Genomic DNA, 22,074 nt, shown 5'->3' with positions numbered 1-22,074 from the left:
AGCAGTGTTAAGAGGAAAGTTTATATCAATAGGTGCCTACATCAAGAAATTGGAAAGGCACCAAATAGATGAGCTTTCTATTCACCTCAAGGATCTAGAAAACCTACAGCAAACCAGACCCAAATCTAGTAGGAGAAGAGAAATAATTAAAATCAGAGAAGAAATCAACAGGATTGAATCAAGAAAAACATTACAAAAAATCAGCCAAACGAAGAGCTGGTTTTTTGAAAAAATAAACAAAATTGACACCCCATTGGCCCAACTAACTAAAAAAAGAAGAGAAAAGACCCAAATCAATAAAATCAGAGATGAAAAAGGAAATGTAACAACAGACACCACAGAAATAAAAAGAATCATCAGAAATTACTACAAGGACTTGTATGCCAGCAAACAGGGAAACCTATCAGAAATGGATAGATTCCTGGACACATGCAACCTACCTAAATTGAACCAGGAAGACATCGAAAACCTAAACAGACCCATAACTGAGACAGAAATTGAAACAGTAATAAAGGCCCTCCCAACAAAGAAAAGCCCAGGACCAGATGGAGTCACTGCTGAATTCTACCAGACATTTAAAGAAGAACTAACTCCAATTCTTCTCAAACTATTCAGAACAATTGAAGAAGAGGGAATCCTCCCAAATTCTTTCTATGAAGCCAGCATCACCTTAATTCCTAAGCCGGGAAAAGATGCAGCACTGAAAGAGAATTACAGACCAATATCCCTGATGAACATAGATGCAAAAATCCTCAATAAAATTCTCGCCAATAGAATGCACCAACACATCAGAAAGATCATCCACCCAGACCAAGTGGGATTTATCCCTGGTATGCAGGGATGGTTTAATGTGCGCAAGACAATCAATGTGATACACCACATTAACAGACTGCAGAAGAAAAACCATATGATTCTCTCAATAGATGCCGAGAAAGCATTTGATAAAATACAACACCCGTTCATGATGAAAACTCTAAGCAAACTGGGTTTGGAAGGAACATTCCTCAATACAATCAAAGCAATCTATGAAAAACCCACAGCCAACATCCTATTGAATGGGGAAAAGTTGGAAGCATTTCCACTGAGATCTGGGACCAGACAGGGATGTCCACTCTCACCACTGCTATTCAATATAGTTCTGGAGGTTCTAGCCAGAGCTATTAGGCAAGAAAAAGAAATTAAAGGGATACAAATTGGGAAGGAAGAACTCAAACTATCCCTCTTTGCAGATGACATGATTCTTTATTTAGGGGACCCAAAGAACTCTACCAAGAGACTATTGGAACTCATAGAAGAGTTTGGCAAAGTAGCAGGGTATAAAATCAATGCACAAAAATCAACAGCCTTTGTATACACAGACAATGCCATGGCTGAGGAAGAACTTCTAAGATCAATCCCATTCACAATAGCTACAAAAACAATCAAATACCTTGGAATAAACTTAACCAAGGACGTTAAAGATCTCTACGATGAAAATTACAAAACCTTAAAGAAAGAAATAGAAGAGGATACCAAGAAATGGAAAAATCTTCCATGCTCATGGATTGGAAGAATCAATATCATCAAAATGTCCATTCTCCCAAAAGCAATTTATAGATTCAATGCAATACCAATCAAGATACCGAAGACCTTCTTCTCAGATCTGGAAAAATTGGTGCTGAAATTTATATGGAGGCACAAGAGACCTCGAATAGCTAAAGCAATCTTGTACAACAAAAACAAAGCCGGAGGCATCACAATACCAGATTTCAGGACATACTACAGGGCAGTTGTAATCAAAACAGCATGGTACTGGTACAGAAACAGATGGATAGACCAATGGAACAGAATTGAAATACCAGAAATCAACCCAAACATCTACAGCCAACTTATATTTGATCAAGGATCTAAAACTAATTCCTTGAGCAAGGACAGTCTATTCAATAAATGGTGCTGGGAAAATTGGATTTCCACGTGCAGAATCATGAAGCAAGACCCCTACCTTACACCTTACACAAAAATCCACTCAACATGGATTAAAGACCTAAATCTACGACCTGACACCATCAAGTTACTAGAGAACATTGGAGAAACCCTTCAAGATATTGGCACAGGCAAAGAGTTTCTGGAAAAGACCCGGGAGGCACAGGCAGTCAAAGCCAAAATTAACTATTGGGATTGCATCAAATTGAGAAGTTTCTGTACTGCAAAAGAAACAGTCAGGAGAGTGAAGAGACAACCGACAGAATGGGAAAAAATATTTGCAAACTATGCAACAGATAAAGGGTTAATAACCAGAATCTACAAAGAGATCAAGAAACTCCACAAAAACAAAACCAACAACCCAATTAAGAGATGGGCCAAGGACCTCAATAGACATTTTTCAAAAGAGGAAATCCAAATGGCCAACAGGCACATGAAAAAATGTTCAAGGTCATTAGCAATCAGAGAAATGCAAATCAAAACCACAATGAGGTTCCACCTCACCCCGGTTAGAATGGCTCACATGCAGAAATCTACCAACAACAGATGCTGGCGAGGATGTGGGGAAAAAGGGACACTAACCCACTGTTGGTGGGAATGCAAACTGGTCAAGCCACTATGGAAGTCAGTCTGGAGATTCCTCAGAAACCTGAAGATAACCCTACCGTTCGACCCAGCCATCCCACTCCTTGGAATTTACCCAAAGGAATTTAAATTGGCAAACAAAAAAGCGGTCTGCAGCCTAATGTTTATTGCAGCACAATTCACAATAGCTAAGACCTGGAACCAACCTAAATGCCCATCAACGGTAGACTGGATAAAGAAATTATGGGATATGTACTCTTTAGAATACTATACCGCAGTAAGAAACAACGAAATCCAGTCATTTGCAACAAAATGGAGGAATCTGGAACACATCATGCTGCGTGAAATAAGCCAGTCCCAAAGGGACAAATACCATGTGTTCTCCCTGATCGGTGACAACTGACTGAACACCAAAAAGGAAACCTCCTGAAGTGGAATGGACACTATGGGAAACGGTGACTTGATCAGCATAGCCCTGACTGTTAATGAACAACTTAATACATTATCCCTCTTAGTATTTTTTTTGTCTGTTCTACTTAATATGACTGGTTTAATTCTGTAATTAATACACAGTTATTCTTAAGTGTTGAAATTTAACTGAAATGTGATCCCTGTTAAACATAAGAGTAGGAATAAGAGAGGGAAGAGATATATAATTTGGGACATGCGCAAGCTGACTTGCCCCAAATGGTAGAGTTAGAAACATACCAGGGGACTCCAATTTAATCCCATCAAGGTGGCATGTACCAATGCCATCTCACTAGTCCAAGTGATCAATTTCAGTTCGCAATTGATCATAATGAAAGGACTAAGAGTCAAAGGGAGCACATAAGCAAGTCTAGTACCTGCTAACACTAACCGATAGAATAAATAAAGGGGAGAGTGATCCAACATGGGAAGTGAGATACTCAGCAGACTCATAGAATGGCAGATGCCCTAAATAGCACTCTGGCCTCAGAATCAGCCCTAAAGGCATTCAGATCTGGCTGAAAAGCCCATGAGAGTATTTCAGGCATGGAAAGCCAAGACACTCTGGCAAAAGATCTCTGTGAGTGAGATCTCAGTGGAAAGAACAGGTCTTCAAAGAAGGAGGTACCTTTCTCTGAAGGGAGGAGAGAACCTCCACTTTGACTATGACCTTGTCTAAACAAGATAAGAGTCGGAGAACTCAAGGGGCTTCCATAGCCTTGGAAACTCATGACTGGAGCATAGGGAGATTACTGATGCCATAGACAGGAGTGTCAATTGGTAAAGTCAACAACAGGAGTCACTGTGCACTTACTCCTCATGTAGGATCTCTGTCCTTAATGTGCTGTGCATTGAGATTTAATGCTATAACGAGTACTCAAATAATATATTTCACTTTGTGTTTCTATGGGGGTGCAAACTGTTGAAATCTTTACTTAATGCATACTAAACTGATCCTCTGTAAAAAAAAAAAAAAAGAAAAAAAAAGAAAAGAAAAGAAAAGAAACTATCAACTCCCAACTTGACTCTCACTGGGATTAAACATGACAATAGGTCTGATCTGATTTCATCATCATTAAAAAAAAATCATCTATTATTTTTCACTTTATGTTTCTGTGTGGGAGCAAACTGTTGAAATCCTTACTTAATGTATACTAAGCTGATCTTCTGTATATTAAGATAATCGAAAATGAATCTTGATGTGAATGGAAGGGGAGAGGGAGTAGGAAAGGGGAGGGTTGTGGGTGGGAGGGACGGTATGGGGGGGAAGCCATAGTAATCCATTATTCGTACTTTTGAAACGTATATTCATTAAATAAAAGTTTAAAAAAAAAAAAAACAATCCTAAAATTCACATGGAATGACAAAAGACCTAGAATAGCCAAAGCAATCCTGAGCAAGAAAAACCAAGCTGGAGACATCACAATTCCTGATTTCAAAGCATACTCAAAGCTACAGTAATTAAAGCAGCTTGGTACTGGCATAAAAACCAAAACATAAATCAATGGAACAGAATAGAGCCCAGAAATCAATCCTCATATATGCAGCCAACTGATTTTTGACAAAAATGCTCAGTGGAGTAAGAATAATCTCTTCTATAAATGGTGCTGGCAAAACTGGATGTATATAGGGAGAAGAATGAAATTAGATCTATACCTCTCACCAAATGCAAAAATCAACTCAAGATGGATCAAAGACTTAAATTTAAGACCTGAGTCTGTGAAGTTGTTAGAAGAAAACGTAGGGGAAACACTCCAAGACATTGGTATAAGAGACAACTTCTTGGACAAGACCCCTAAAACACAGGCAACAAAAGCAAAACCAAACAACTGGGGCTATATCAAACTCAGAAGCTTTTGCACAGCAAAGGAAACAAGTGAAGAGAGTGAAGAGACATTCAACAGAATGGGAAAAAATATTTATAAACCAGGTGACAAAAGATTAATATCTTTAATATATCAGCAACTTAGAAAACTCAACAACAACAACAAAAAATCAATCCAGATAAGAAATGAGTAAAGGATTTCAATAGACAGTTCTCAAAAGAAGAAATACAAATAGCCAACAAATATGTGAAAAAATGTTCAACACCACTAGCCATTAGGAAAATCAAAATCAAAATCACAATGAGGTATCACCTCATCCATGTCAGAATGGCTAAAATACAAAACACAGAGAATAACAAATGCTGGCAAGTATGTGGACAAAGGGGAACACTGATACGCTGTTGGTGGGAATGTCAATTAGTACAGCCACTGTGGAAAAGTGTGGAGTTTACTTAAAAAACTAGAAATAGACTTGCCATTTGATCCAGCAATCCCACTACTGGGGATAAACCCAAAAGACTTGAACACAATGTCAAACAGATACCTGCACCACAATATTTACAGCAGCACGGTCACAATAGCCAAAATCTGGAATCAACCACCAAAGTGTCCATCATCAGATGAATGGATAAAGAAAATGTGGTGTATATATACACAATGGAATTATTCAGCTATAAAAAAGAATGAAATTTGATAATTTGCAGCAAAATGTTGAGTGAAACAAGCCAGTCCCAGAAAGACAAATACCATATGTTCTCCCTTACATGTGGAAGCTAAAATATAAAAAACAAAAGAGAATAAAAAAAGAAATGTCTGTATATATCAGTATTACTGCAAATATAGTTCTATATAATTTGTTTTATAACATTGTCAAATCAGTGGTTAAAAACGTTATATTACTATAGTGTTAATGATTTCTGATTACATTAAAATTTACTATATATGGATGAAATGGTCACTTTTCCATTCAAGTATTGTTTGCAGCCATTGTCTATATTCTCACTAAACTAAGGCCTTTTTTCTTTTCACTTGTTAAATTTTTATTTTGTGAAGTATTAAGACTTTTACTGTAATGTAATTTTAAAATATGCTACCTTAAACAATAAAAGAAGAGAGAGAAAGAAAGAGGGTGGGCGGCACAGAGGGGAGGGAGGAAGTAAATATTATGTTCTTAAAATTGTATCTACAAATCACACTGAATCTGTTAAACATTAATTTAAAATTAAAATAAAAGCATTAGAAAATGCATGGCTGACCATGTCACTCACTCCCTGCTTAAAATCCTTCAAGGGCTTCTCATTCTTCCTAAACTTCCAATTACGACTATAACAGCCTCTGTAAGCCCCTGCAAATCTGAGTCAGGGTTCCCCCTGCTGTTCCAGCCCTATCTTGCCCCATTTTCTCCCCACTCTCTGGGATCCAGGCTAGGGCTCAGCATTCTTCTGCAAAGTGCCACATTCTAAGTGACATATTTTAGGCATTTGTGGGCCTTGCCGTCTCTGTTGCAGCTACACACCTCTGCTGATGTAGTAAGAAGGAGCCCTGAACCGTATGAAAACAAATGGGTTTCGGTAAAACTTTATTTATGGATATTGGATTTTGAATTTCATGTAATGTCAGGAATCACAAAATATTATTACTCTTCTTTTGATTTTCTTCAAGTCTTGACAGGTGTGAAAACCATTCGTGGCTCACCAGTTGTATAAAACAGAGCAAGATTGGACCCCGGTCACACCTGGTCTCACCTACACTAGTCGTCTTCAATTCCTGGCAGGAACTGAGCTTTCTTTGCATGTGCTTGTCTAACTCTGTTCACCTTCCTGCCCCTCTGTATCTGGAAACTTCCTAGGTAAAGTCTCAACTGAACTGTTACTTCTTTAGAAAGCCTTAGGCCAGGTTACACCCCCCGTGCTAATCACTGTCATATGACTTTTCCCTCACCAGAGTTAATAATTACAGCAAGTAAAGGAGCAGTGGTTTAATTATCAGCCGAAGGTCTGCCCCTCCCAATGTAATGTCAACCCTGTAGGGGCAGCAAGCAGTCCAGCCTCTGTCACATCAAGTCCTGCTCCAAACTGGACAGCACCTTACACATAAAGGGAACTTAAGAAACATTGCTGAAATAATATTTTCTTTGTTAAAATTCTAAGTCACCTGAGTACAGATGGCATATCTATTGAATCATAACCCCTACTACTTGGTACACTGTAGAGCCTCAAGTATTTGTTCAATGAGAAAGTTGTGCCAAGGTTTATCTACAGGATCCGACCAGTGCTTAATGTTAACTGCTGAGAAATACAGAGCAGGGTGGACGTGACCTGCAAGGGAGGTACCAGTTGGGAGATTTCTTCCACCCACCAAAGAAGAAAGTGTGGCAACTTCAGTCAGAGCAGTGAAAGGAGAAAAAAAGCAGACCGTGAAAGCAGATCAGGAGGACGTGAGGACTGGATCTGGGGCAGCTGGTGTGGTGGAAACAAGCAGTGCAAGAAAGAAATAGTGCTGTTTTAGATGGCAGTGACGTACAAAGGCTCACCCAGCCACGGGACTGCTGCTGCATGTAGAAGCAATTCTCAGCGAACTTTCACAGCAAGAGAGGCCCTCCAGTCTGCATCAGAAGGCACCAGGCCACAACCTCTCGATGACAAATTACTTGAATCAAGAGCTGGCACTATGGCACAACAGGTGAAGCAGCCACATGCGACACTGGCATCCCATATTTATCCCACATTTAGTCCCCACTGCTCTGCTTCTGATCCAGCTTTCTGCTAATGTTCCCGAGCAAGCAACAAAGGATGGCCCAAGTACTTGGGTGCCAGCTACCACATGGGAAACCAGGATGGAGCTCCAGGCTCCTGGCTTTGGCTTTGTCCAGCCCTGGCCATGTGGGGACTGAACCAGCAGATAGAAGATTTCTCTCTTCTCTCTGTAAAATTCTGCCTTTCAAATAAATAAATTGGAAAAAAAAGATTATCTGTTAATGGCAACTGGCCTGCCCATGATCACAGGTTTTGTGGAAATACAGACACTTCATTAACAATGCTCAGAGAGCCTGCGTGGGACGATCAAGGTGCCAGGCAAGCGGGCCTTCCTCCACAGCACCCGCTGAGACACCTGCTCTGCCCCTCTGAGCACACTCATTCTCACTCTCATACTCACTCTCACACCAAGGCAGGTGGCCTTTGCAGGTCCTTGAGGTTAGAATTCCACTGCTTGACACAAATGCCGACTTCTGCAATCTCTAAAAACCTCTTTGCTTTGTTTTTAGAAGCCACCTTTGGTTCAAAACAAACATAATACAGAGAGAGTAATTTAAAGTGGCCAAAAAATAATAATAGCAACTGTATTCACACTTTTTATAAATTCTTAGAAATTGAGTAATCACAAAGGTATAGTATTAAAAATGTAGTTCCTAGATTATACTGAGCATTAATGTTCCTTATTTGGTGACCAGCCAAGAAGGCATTCAAACAGGAGTAAGACTATATATGAGTTTTCCAGCAAAAAGCCATTATAGTTATACATACTCATAAGATTCTTAAGGGCAAAATTACAAATGAACTAATTATTCCATTTAGTATATTTTTGAGAGACCTACAGGTGCAAACACAAAGGAACAGTCTGTGGGAGTTTCGCAGCCATTCTCTAAACTACTTACATATCAGACCAAATGCTACAAAAGGAGTCCAAGAAGTTCAGTAGGGCAACTCCCTAATGGGAAAGCATAACCATTCAATCTTCATTTCTCAGATGTTTCTTTCAGAGTACCAGATTTCTTTTAAAATTTATTTATTTATTTTAAAAGACTTTATTTATTTGAGAGGTAGTTATAAACAGTGAGAGGGAGAGACAGAGAGAAAGGTCTTCCATCCACTGGCTCACTTCCCAAATGGCTGCAACAGCTGGAGCTGAGCCGATCTGAAGCCGAGCCGATCTGAAGCCAGGAGCCAGGAGCCTCCTTGGGGTCTCCTATGTGGGTGCAGGGGTCCAAGGACTTGGGCCATCTTCTACTGCTTTCCCAGGCCATAGCAGAGAGCTGAATCGGAGGTGGAGCAGCCGGGACTAGAACCGGCGTCCATATGGGATGCTAGCGGTGCAAGTGGAGGATTAACCTACTGCGTCACAGCGCTGGCCCCAAAATTTATTTTTAAACATAGGCTTATTTTCTTGAAAGGCAGAGACAGACAGAAGAGAGCTCTCCCATCCACTAGTTCACTCCTCAAATGCCTGCAACACACAGGAGCCCAGAACTCAATTCTAGTTTCGCATGTGAGTGGCAAAGGCCCAATACCTGAGTCAGCACCTGCTGCCTCTCAGTGTGCCGCAATAAGAAGCTGGAACTGGGAGCAGAGCTGGAACCTGAACTCAGATACTCCACTATGGGATGCAGGTATCCCAAGTGACATTATAACCACTCCACCAAATGTCTGCTCTCAAAGTACTGTAATATTAAACAGAACTAGAATTTGATAACCCAAAGAATTTCCCAGCAGATGATAATATTGGATGCAACAAACTATTTTCATAGTTCTCATTCCCCTTTCTGGATGTCTGTCATAATCTGAGATATCTGACAAGTAAATCTAGGAGGGGGGGTGGAGTTGGAGGAATCTAATGAGAAAAAATGTTTCAATATTGGCTATCAGTATTACAATAATGCAGTGCCCTCTTGTGGGAAGAAGAGGTAACTCTTAGGCTTAATTCCAGAAGCTGAGTTTCATTCCTTCATGATGAATAATAATGTTAAAGTAGATTTTGTGAGAAAGGGCGATCAAAGAAGGAGGTAACTTTCTCTGAAGGGAGGAGAGAACTTCCACTTTGATTATGGCCTTGTCTAAATAATGACGGAGTTTGTGAACTCAAGAGGCTTCCATAGCCTTGGCAGCTCATGATAAAAGCCTCGGGTGATCACTGACATCATAAATAAGAGTGTCAGTTGTTAAATCAACAATGGGATTCACTTTGCACTTACTCCCCACGTAGGGTCTCTGTCCTTAATGTGTTATACTATGTTAATTAAAGGTAAAACTAGTCTTCAAACAGTATTTATACTTTGTGTGTCTGTGTGGGTGCAAACTGTTGAAATTGTTAGTATAGAGTTGATCTCTATATAAAGATAATTAAAAATGACTCTTAATGAAGAATAGGATAGGTTAGGGAATAGGAGATGGGATGGTTTGGGGATGGGAGGGCAGGTATGGGGGGAAGAATCGCTTTAATCCAAAAGTTGTACTTATGAAACTTATATTTATAAAACAAAAGCTTTCTATAAAAAATAATAATAAAATGATAAAAAAAGATTTTGTGGTTATGCTTTAGTTGGGAACTTTTATTAAGCATCATAAAGTAAATAAATGTACAACAAACATGCCCCATCTAGAAGAGCACTTGGCACGGCAGTTAATTCGCTGCTTGGGTCACCCACATTCCATATCAGAATGTCTGGGTTTGAGTCCCTGCACTGTCCTCCATTCCAGCTTCATAATGCACACCCTGGGAGGCAGCAGGTGATGGATCAAGTACTTGGGTCCCTGCCACTCATGTGGGAGACCATGAATGAGTTTCCAGCTCTGGGCTTTAGACTGGCCCAGCCTCAGCTGTTGCAGGCATTTGGACAGTAAGTGAACCAGCAGATAGATAGCTCTCTGATTCTCTTTCTCGTCTTCTCTCTGCCTTTCAAATGAATTAAAATAAATATTTATTACCTAAAAATTTCCCATCTATTTTCACAAAAAGAAAACCCAAATAGAACAAAACAATAATTTTTTTAAATCTGGCAAAAATAGTCAAATATATTTAGTCTGCTTAGCCAAGGAACATTTGAGAAGAAAAACAAGAGATAAAGTTTGGCTTTAGGTATACCAAGATATTTAATCACTATGTCGAAGAGAAAGAACCATCAGAATTATTTACTTATTTTTCTCCATGTTTATTTCCCTTTCCATTAAGATTCATATTATTCTTTTGTCCCAAGTATCCAAGGAAACCCTGTATATAATTATTATAGCACAGTCCCAACACAGAGAGAAAAAAGCTGACAAGGCTGACAACTGGAAAAGAAAATTCATACATGTTCTCAAAAGTGTGTTGGGGCCAGAGTTGTGGCACAGCAGGTTAAGCCTCTGCCTTCAATACGGGCATCCCATGTGAGTGCTGGCTGGAGTCCTGGCTGCTCCCTTCTAGTGTGCCTGGGAAAACAGCAGAAGATGGCCCAAGCGCTTGGGCCACCATATGGGTGACCCAGACAGAGTTCCAGGCTCCTGGTTTCAGACTGGCCCAACCCTGGCCATTGAAATCATCTGGGAAGTATACCGGCAGATGGAAGATATCTATCATTCTATCTGTCTCTCTCTCTCTGCCTTACAAATAAACCATTCAGATCTTAAAACAAATAAACAAAAAATTCTCTGTCACCCAGGCTTAAAAGTAGAACTCATCATAAATAAATAAAAAAGTTTTCATTAGCAACTGACAGCTGGCATCATATGCAAACATCAGAAGAGAACCTGGAAAACTACCCTCTCTCTTTCCAGAGGGATGGAAAATGTATAAAAGTGATAAAATGTATAAAGGACCCATGGCCTCTCCTCAGCTCATCAAACCAAATGATCAAAAATGTATACTGAGTACTTAGGACTATCACATCCCAGCAACCTTCTAACCAGTTGAGGGCATCTACAATGACCTAACACATCACAGCGTGCTGTAGTTAAGTACTTTACAAAACAATTTATACACATGCTGTATAAAACAAAGCTGTCATCATTATAATTTAAATCCAATCTCCATGCCATTAGCAAACATCACAGGAAAATACTTGTATCCACAAAGAGCACTCTCACACATATAATACCCATCTACACAGAGACACAGAGACATTCAATACACATGCTATCAAAGTGTCAGTTGCTCCTGTTCTGTGAACACACTTCCTGTATTAGATAATCACAAAACATCGTAGGGGTATTTAGGTTTTCCTGAGATCTGGTACCATACATAATATTAAAGAACTTAGTTTAATGAATGAATGCATGTTTGCTGTTTTCTGTTTGGTTTAGTTTCTCCCAATCATCTTACCAAAGGGATGCAGTAATGTTTGACACATGGTTTTAGTAGCTTCCCTAAGATTGATGGATTGTTGTAACTCGAGGGTTTTGAACCCTTGGATGAAAGCAGGACAGTAAGGGAAGGACTTGAGATATTTTGTTGAAGGTGATAAACAACAGTATCAGTGTCCCAGAGGAGCTCAGACGTCAGAGAATGTTACAGATCCTTGTGGAAGTAATAAAATTAATGACGACAAAATAGCAACAGCACAGGTGTCCTGGACTTTCACAAAATAGCAACAGCACAGGTGTCCTGGACTTTCACAATGCTGTTCAGGGCTTTGATTTCAAAAGGAATAAATCAATCATCCACCCATTAGCATGAAAGCACGGGGAAAGACTGTGCAATCAACTGCCATGCATTCCCGATGCTGCCTCACTGGTGGGGACGCAGGTCACTGTATCAGGACCAGCATCTAAGCCGTCAACCGAGGGTACTTAATGTTTCAGTTTCAGAATCCTACTTCCCCAGCTTTTCCCGTTAGAATGAAGCCCAGAAGCAGCTGAGACTCAAAAGGATGAGGCACAAACATCTTTATGAAACATCAAATCGATTCATACCTGAAGGCAGACTGATCCGATGTCCGTCTTTGAGCTTTAACCGACTTCTCTTAAACTTGCCCTTCCTCTTCTTCACGTTGGGCTTGTCCTGGTTCAGCTGGAAGAGCATGATGTTGAGCTCGCGCTCCAGCACGTGGATCTCGCGCTCGGCGAGCTGCTGCTCCCGCCGCCTCAGCAGCTCTTCCTGCGACTTCTGCTGCAGCGCGGCGCGTGTCAGCTCCTCCTCGCGGGACCGCAGCTCCTGCGCAGAGACGCACGGGCACAGGCGTCAGGCGCCACGGCGAAGTCAGGCCTCCGGGTTCCCGTACACAGACGGACACTGCTCCACCCCTGGTCACTCTGGTCCACATGGGACACGGCAATCAGGAGCTAAGGACCTGTCTAGCGCTGCGTTAGCTAAGATGAAAACCAAAGCCCTCACACAGGCTCCATTCTCCTCTGATCCTAAAGGAGGCATCTCAAACTATCTGCACCTGATTTTAACATTTCTCTCTCTCCGTCTCTGGCCTTCAGAATCTCCTGACACAGCAAATGTACTTTAGGGGTGTGCATACGAAAATACTGGCGTGTCTGAGTTCAAGTCCCAGCTGGGCATCTGATTCCAGCTTCCTGCTAATGCGTGCCCTGGTAGGCGGCAGGTGATGACCCAAGAACTTTGGTCCTTGCTACCCATGTGGGTGACTAGATGGAGTTCCAGGTTCCTGACTGCAGGCTGGTCCAGCCCCAGCTGTTGCCGGCATTTGGGAAGTGAGCCAGCAGATGGAAGATCTCTGTCTGTCCATCTCTGTCTCTGTCTCTCTTTTTCTTTTTTTAAAAAGATTTATTTATTTGAAAGTCAGAGTTACACAGAGAGAGGAGAGGCAGAGAGAGAGAGAGAGGTCTTCCATCCGATGGTTCACTCCTCAATTGGCCGCAATGGCTGGAGCTGTGCTGATCTGAAGCCAGGAGTCAGGCGCTTCTTCCCAGTCTCCCATGCAGGTGCAGGGGTCCAAGGACTTGGGCCATCTTCCACTACTTTCCCAGGCCATAGCAAAGAGCTGGATTGGAAGTGGAGCAGCCGGGACTAGAACTGGCACCCATATGGGATGCCGGTGCTGCAGGTGATGACTTTACCCGCTATGCCACAGCATCGCTCCTCTTTCATATAAATAAAAAATTAAAATTAAAAAATAATATGTACATAACACACAGTAACAAAGTACACACGTGAATGACATATTTTAAAATAAAGCTAAAAATTAGAGCTCAACTAATTAAAATATAATTATTCTAATTACAGAAGACTGCAATTCTTTACTTGCAATTCTTTATTTGGGGACTTCCTTCAGAACATGTTAAGAGTTTGCTTAGGGAATAAAACGTCTTGGTGAAGACACCGAGGGAATAAACAAAGCTAAGGTAATAGGTGTCACCTAAAAGCCTGTTGGAAATTAAAATGCGACACCTCTGAAATCATGAGCCAAAAGAAAATAAATTCAGTAACAAAGAACTTTTCAGGATTATATTAAAAAGTGGGACATAAGGAAAGTTATCACTTTACAAGACATCTCATGAAAGAACTAATGGAAGTTCCTCCACTTACTGATTAAAGCAAAACTTTAGAATTAATGAACCTCTGAGATTAGAACATCTATCATTAAAAAGTACTTTTATTCCTATTAGAAAAAAGCTATCTAGAAGTAAAATTGAGAACTATAAAGAGATTTAAAACCACAGATAGGTCCATTTGTTAAGTTACTTGGTTTTTATTTGAAAGGGAGAGAGCAAGAGAGAGAATCTTCCATCTATTGGTTCACTTCTTAAATGCCTACAACCACCAGGACAGGTCAGGCTGAAGCCAGGAGCCTCCAGGTCTCCCATGTAGATGGCAGGTACCCAGGTACTTACGCCATCATCGGCTGTCTCTGGGGGTGCACACTGGCAGGAAGCTACATGGAAAACAGAGGTGGAACTTGAACTCGGGCACTCCAATAGGGGATGTGGGCAAACTGAGTGGTGACTTCACCTGCTGTGCCACAACACTTAGCCCGTACATGACCATTCTTATTTCGTTTCTGTGAAGTATGCTCTTCTTTACTACAGATGTAAAGGTTCCTGTTAGCCAAACTGCTTTTTGTTCTTCACAGAACAGAAAGCTCTTCCATAGAGATCAAGGCATCTGCAGATTTTTCTCAACAGTGCTCCAGGAAAATTTAATCATAAAGATCCCCAACAACACAATCTTTGTTTGATGTTGTAGATCCCTTCTCAGGTGGAGATTTGGTCTGTGAGCACCTAGCACTATGAGTGTGGTACAAATATATCCTACTTTATATAACCAGGCAGTGCTCTCAGTAGGCCACCTCACCATACCAATCCATAGGGAAACACTGCAAGGAGGGCCAGCATGGTGGCACAGCAGGTTAAGCCACTGCCTATGACGCCAGCATCTCATAAGACTGCCAGTAACAGTCCTGGTTGCTGTACTTCCAATCCAGCTCCCTGCCAATGCAGCCGGGAAAGCAGCCTAAATGGTCTGAGTGCTTGGGTCCTTGCCACACATGTGGGAGACCCAGATGGAGTTCCAAACTCCTGGTTTTGGCCTGGTCAGAGCTGGCCATTGTAGCCAGTCAGGGAGTAAACCAGTAAATGGAATCTCTCTCAATCTCTCTCTCTCTCTCTCTAACTCTGCCTTTCAAATAAATAAATATATCTTTAATTATTAAAAAAAAAAAGTGAGAAAAGGGGCCGGCACTGTGGTGTATCAGGTTAAGCCGCCTGCAGTGCTGGCATCCCATATGGGTGCTGGTTCGAGTCCCAATTGCTCCTCTACTGATCCAGCTCTCTGCTATAGCCTGGGAAAGCAGTAGAAGATGGCCCAAGTGCTTGGGTCCCTGCACCCGCACAGGAGACCTGGAAGAAGTTCCTGGCTCCTGGCTTCAGATTGGCGCAGCTCCGGCCGTTGTGGCCAATTGGGGAATGAACCAGTAGATGGAAGACCTCTCTCTGTCTCTCCTTTTCTCTCTGTGTAACTGTGACTCTCGAATAAATAAATCTTTAAAAAAAAAAAGTGAGAAAATAAAATGAAAGACAGACTGCAGGATGGAGGTATATGGAAGAAACTAGTCAAATCATGTGACTAAAAGGTCAATTCAAGGCTACTAATGCCTTGGACTTCTGTGGATGGACCTAAAGAGTATTCGGAGTCCACCTGTCATGTAAAACAAAACACACATGGAAGACCATCCTCCCACAAATAAATCTCATGGAGAAACTGGAAGTGCTAACAACACAGAAATTATTTTGTTCAAGTCTAATTCTGAATTTCTAGTAATTCTACCAAAGTGGACTGAGATTCAGTTTTGAAATATCCTTTGAATTAAGTTTTTTCATACAAACAAAACTTCAGGAGAATTACTTTACACCAATTGATGTTCAAGCTACTCTGCTTCTGATAATATGAACCAGCAAAATCTAATTTCTAGAATAAACTGGTATTTTTTTCTTTATGCCAGACATAAATGAGAATTTATTTCTTGAAAAGGAAGGAAAATGTTATATACTAAGAATAATTTTGTAATCTGTTTCTTAACTGCTGCATTTCTCCAACTGGTCTGGACAAACAGGAGATTTTAATGTAGTATATCTGGGGACATGGATAATTTCCAGTAAACTTCCAATTTGTAACTCATTATTATCCACTGTTTTGTTAAGATATTACTTTTCAGTGGTGCTGACATTAATCCAATTAGTTATTGTTAAATGAAATGGCCTAAGAACGAGATAAGGGCAGGAAATTCAACTGGGGCTTTTTAGTAGGTTACTATGGTAACTGAGGAAGAAACCATCTTTAATGCCAAATTCCAACATAAAATGATTCCCCTTGCAACAACTTCATGAATTTAAAAAAAATTACTTGCCTAAGAGTACAAAAAAAATAAGATAGAAAAGAAAGCAACAAAATAATCTTTCTTCAAAATAAATTTTTAAATAGTCAAAAGTAAAAAAATTGGGGGGGCAGCATCTGCAGCATTAAAATCTTTTGAATACTTAGAGATTATGAAGCACACAAAACAATACTTCTGATTGATGAGATTACTAGCAATGATACTGAACTGCCTGGCACAGGCTACTCTAGTAATAGCCAATCCGGCTCCCTGACAGGGGCTGTTAATCATTAACAATGGTATGCCTTCACATAGTGGTTCAAAGACAGGTGCAGGCACAGAACGCACACAGACAGACACTCCGAGATAAGAAGCCAGGAATTTAGGGAGGACCTGGTATCTATGGAGGTTGCAGTTTACTGAATAACACAGACCACAGCCAAGTTACTGACCATTAATTCCAAGTCTGACGCCTCCTACTTTAAGTAATCAGTCAACAAGAAAGGGAGATAGGGCACATACACTGTACTTTCTATTCCTTCAAAAAGATGCAGTTAGAAAGCTTTATGCAAATAAATCTTAGGAAAAAAAAAAATGGGGCTGGTGCTGTGGCATAGCTGGTAAAGCCACCACCTGCAGTGGCCAACATCTCATATGGGCGCTGGTTCATGACCTGGCTGCTCTACTTCTGATCCAGCTCTCTTCTATGGCCTGGGAAAGCAGTAGAAGATGGCCCAAGTGCTTGGGCCCCTGCACCCACGTGGGAGACCACAAAGAAGCTCCTGGCTCCTGCTTTGGATCAGCCCAAATCCAACTGTTGTGGCCATTTGGGGAGTAAACCAGCAGATGGAAGATCTCCCTGCACCTCTGTGTCTGCCTCTCTGTAACTCTGCCTTTCCAATAAATAAATATGTGTTAAAAAAAAAAGAAACATTTATGTAAAAAAAAAGTATTACATATTTTTCAACTGCAAATTAAAAGGTTCACAAGATACTCTAAACACTCTTCAAGGAGTAATGCATAAAAATCAAATAAAAAGAAAAAAGACACCATTAAAGGATAGCTCAAAAATCAATGAAAAGTATAACACACAGGGCTGACACCATGATGCAGTAGGTTAATCCTCTGCCTGTGGCACCAGCATCCCATATGGGCACCAGTTCGAGTCCCAGCTGTTCCACTTCCCATCCAGCTCTCTGCTATAGCCTGAGAAAGCAGTATAAGATGGCCCAAGTCCTTGGGTCCCGGCACCCATATGGGAGACTGGGAAGAAAAGCCTGGCTCCTGGCTTCAGATCAGCACAGCTCCAGCTGTTGCAGCCAACTGGGGGGTGAACCAATGGTTTAGAACTCTGTCTCCCTCTCACTGTCTGTAACTCTATCTCTCAAATAAATAAAATCTTTTTTTAAAAAAAAAGTAGTTTTAAAACAAAAAAAAATTTTTTAAAGTGTAACACACACCACAAAATGGAGAGAGCTGACACATGTTCTTGAAGCCTGCTTTTGTTTTTAGGCCACATGTAGTTAAGAATGAATTCACTGGGGGCCAGCGCTATGGCGCAGTAGGTTAATCCTCCACCTGCAGTGTTAGCATCCCATATGGGTGCTGGTTCTAGTCCTGGTTGCTCCTCTTCCAATCCAGCTCTCTGCTGTGGCCTAGGATAGCAGTAGAAGATCGCCCAAGCCCTTGGGCCCCTGCACCCGCATGGGAGATCGGGAAGAAGCACCTGGCTCCTGGCTTCAGATCAGCGCAGCTCTGGACGTTGCGGCCATTGGAGAGTGAACCAATGGACGGAAGACCTTTCTCTCTGTCTCTCCCTCTCACTGTCTGTAACTCTACCTTTCAAATAAATAAATAAAATTAAAAAAAAAAGAATTAATTCACTGGTCTGGCTATATCTTACAGCTTCACAAATAATTAAAAACATATACACATCACATCCATTCCAAATTTAAATTCTGATTTACAGCTTTGTTTTTCCTCAAAGGACTTTCCAGTCCCCCAAATATATTTGTTTGTGATTAAACACTTACTTTTAGAATTCCTGAAAGTAATTTGGAGAAATGTTTTCTTAAAATAAAAAGTCTTTTCCTTGTCATTTTAAGTAACGTGTTCAAGTTTCAGTGGCATCACGAATGTAATCCTTGAAAGAACTGCAGGAGTTAAAGTGTCACCCAGTGGGCGGCTTCCCAGCATTCCAAGCAAGGTTCCTGGAACTCCCTGGGACTGGGCCTCAGCCTCAGCCTCAGCCTCAGCCCAAGTCCACTCACATTTTCTAAGGCATTCACCTTGAGGTCATTACCTCCAAACCCAGAGACAATGTGCAACTTCTTTCCTCCCTCCTCTACTTGGAAGGCCTCCCAGCACTGGAGGGCAGCATTAGCCGGACCTTCCTGGCCCCAGGCTGGGCTACTTCTGTTCTCCAAGTACTCAGATTTCCAGGCTCCCTGCCTTCTGGGCCTCTGTCCTTGGGAGGCGCTCAGGGTCACTCAGAATGCTGTGGGCGTGTTCTGACCAGGGCAACCTGGGTTAGTTTTTCTTACTGACAAATTCTATGTATGTATTAGTGGTGCCACGGTCTTGGGTTGTACTTAGCTGGGCCATAATTTTAAACTTAGAAAACCCCAAAACGTCGAAGCAAGAGAGTGAAATTACCTTCACATTGATTTCTTGAAGAATGACTTGAGCAGCCATTCTTCTGTCTAACCAATATTTCTTAACCATTTTAAAGTACAAAACACCTGTGCATATGTCACGGATATTTAATAGATGCTGAATTTTTACATGTGTCTCAGAGCTGCTCAAGGCCCTTGTGCACCATACTCTGATCCTATCCCCTGCTTCCTCAGATCTGCTGCTCACTAAATTGGTGTGTTCCTGCCCCTGCCTATACTTCCATCCCTTTTTTTGTACACTGGAATAGTTCTGTTTCATATTTGTGTAAGTGGTATATAATGTAACTATTCTTCTGCAACTCACTTGAATCTACCCAGTATTAGATTTATCTATACTGGAGCATGATGTTAAACTTTATGCACTGTAACTACCAGGTTGGCTATGAGCCTTCAGTGTGAATGTCTAATGAAATCATGCAAAGCCATACTTCACAACTTTAACATGGGAAGTTTAGTCTTAGCTATGATTCTATGAGTAGTACATGCCAACATTCTATATTAACAAATAAACAAATGAACACTTTATTGAAACAAAGTAAAATCCCCTGCCTAAAAAGAATTCTATTAGCTTAGCAACACAAGTGTATGGTATAAAAAAATTTCTTTCCAGAAGATTATGTGAGTTAATATAAGGTAATCAATAATTTAAAACATTGTACTTCAACATGTTATAATTATACATGTGCAAACACTGTATGTACAACAGAAGAATTAAAACTATTGAACTATTATACACTTCAGATGAGATTTATCAAAGTGCCCATGTACCACAAAAATGTCTTTAATTAAATAGATGCTATGAAGGAATGTGCACTGTGGCACAGCAGGTTAAGTCACTGCCTGTGATGCAGACATTCCATGTGGGCACCATTTCGTGTCCCAGCTGAGCCACTTCCGAACCAGCTCACTGCTAATGGCCCCAGGAAAGTGGTAAAAGATGGCCCAAGTGCTTGGGTCCCTGTACCCATGAGGGAGACCCAGATGAAGCTCCTGGCTGCTGGCTTCAGCCTGGCCCAGACCTGGTAAGTGAGGTCATATAGGGGGTATACCAGAGCACTGATCTCTGTCTCTATCTTAGTAACTCTGCCTTTCAAACAAATAAAAATATTAAAAATATTATGAAAACAGTACATTCTATGAATTGAATGAAGAGGTCTTCAGTGCCCTTTAATAGTAATTGTCACTATTTGGAGTCAGTGCTGTGGCATAGCAGGTAAAGCTGCCACCTGCAATGCCAGCACCCCATACGGGCACCACAAGTTTGAGTGAGTCCCAGTTGCTCCACTTCCAATCCATCTCTCTGCTATGGCCTAGGAAAGCAGTGGAAGATGGTCCAATTCCTTGGGTCCTTGCACCCGCTTGGGAGATCTGGAAAAAGCTCCACACTCCTGGCTTTGGATCAGCTCAGCTCCAGCCATTGTGGTCATTTGGGAGTGAACCAGTGGATGGAAGACCTCTCTCTCTCTCTCTCTTTCTCTCTGCTTCTCTGTAACTCTGCCATTCAAATAAATAATCTTTTTTTTTTTAAAGTAATTGTCACCATTCTAAAGTGACCATGCCAAGTCAACTCACTGCTGAACTTTTCTGCCTTCTAATTAGGCATGTTTTTACCTCCCATAGTTCTCTTTGCAAGTGCACTGTGGTATCTGTATGTTTAACATACAGGCTTATTTTTTCCCCCTTGAAATTTATGAACCAAACACAAATCATTCTGTTAAAGAGTTCAAAATGTATGCATTCTCCTGGTTTCTCCAATAAAGTAAGAGTCTTGGAAATAAGAAGAGGCAAATAGGAGAGAACTTCAAGAGACTTTATAACATGTAATGAAAAACAGCACAAAGATCTTGTACAAAATCTGCCCAAATCAACCATAAAGTCAACTATAAAAGATCTTTGTGGGGGCCAGCACTGTGGTGTAGCAGGTGAAGCCACTGCCTGCAGTGCTGGCATCCCATGAGTGCCAGTTCGAGACCTGGCTGCTCCACTTTTGATCCAGCTCTCTGCTGTGGCCTGGGAAAGCAGTGGAAGATAACCCAAGTCACTGGGCTCCTGCATCTGCATGGGAGACCTCCTGACTTCGGATTGGCGTAGCTCCAGTGGTTGTGGCCAATTGGGAAGTGAACCAGAGGATGGAAGACCTCTCTCTCTCTCTGCTTCTCCTTCTCTCTCTAACTCTTTCAAATAAATAAATATTTTTAAAAAAATCTTTGTAACATTTCAACATGGACCATGTAAGATATTATTGTTAATCATTTAATAGAGCAATGGCAAGAAAGTTATTCTAAAATATTCTAACCAATTAGAAATACACAGTGAAGCACTTACAGGTAAAATGATATGAATCTAGGATATGATTTAAAATTCTCCAGTTTAAAATACGGCAAGGGTAGGTAGGTGTTTGGCCTGGCAGTTTAGACATCCACATCCCTGTGTTAAGAGTCTCAGCTCCACTCCCAACTGTAGCTTCCTGCTAATGCAGACCCTGGGAGGCAGAAGGTAATTGGGGGGGGGGAGGGGGGAGGCTCAAGTAATTGGATTCTTGACATCCATATGAGAGACCTGTATTGAGTCCCTGGCTCTAAAGCTTGAGCCTGGCCCAAGTCCAGCTGTTGCATCTTTTGAGAGTGAACCAGCTCGTGGGAACTCTCTCATTCTCTCACATAAATAAGTACATACTTTAAAACCATGATAACAGGGAAGAGAAAATGAATAAAATGCTAAAATGATTATGACAATGATTGAATCTGGTTAATGCATACAAACGGTTTATTATGCTATTGTCTCTCCTTTTTTAAACATTGGAAAGGTCCACAAATAAAAAAGCTTTATTCTCCCAATTATTCATTTTGAGTACACTTCTGATTGTTTTTATTTTTAATCTGAAGGAAGAAATCAAGAAACACTGATATCTGAAAATATTTTAGAATAACGCTAACAGTGCCTCTTGGGTCATAGTTTCCAGGATGCTCATAACTGATTATATTATGTAATTAGACATCTCTCTCTTGGGGCTGGAGCTGTGGTATAG

At 41.0% G+C, this 22,074-nt stretch overlaps 1 protein-coding gene across 1 annotated transcript in view; it reads right to left on the bottom strand.

Annotated features, from left to right (window-relative positions):
• MAP3K21 (mitogen-activated protein kinase kinase kinase 21) overlaps positions 1-22,074 on the bottom strand; it is a 76,248-nt gene that overhangs the window by 24,798 nt on the left and 29,376 nt on the right. Inside the window, exon 5 of the mRNA XM_002717355.5 lies at positions 12,506-12,746. Coding sequence (XP_002717401.2) covers positions 12,506-12,746 — 241 coding nt within the window. The remainder of the gene's footprint in view (positions 1-12,505; positions 12,747-22,074) is intronic.

Source organism: Oryctolagus cuniculus, chromosome 13 (genome assembly GCF_964237555.1).
Source record: "Oryctolagus cuniculus chromosome 13, mOryCun1.1, whole genome shotgun sequence".
NCBI lineage: Eukaryota > Metazoa > Chordata > Mammalia > Lagomorpha > Leporidae > Oryctolagus > Oryctolagus cuniculus.
The sequence above is the reverse complement of the archived record's forward strand: the minus strand, read 5'-3'. Positions and strand labels throughout refer to the sequence as shown.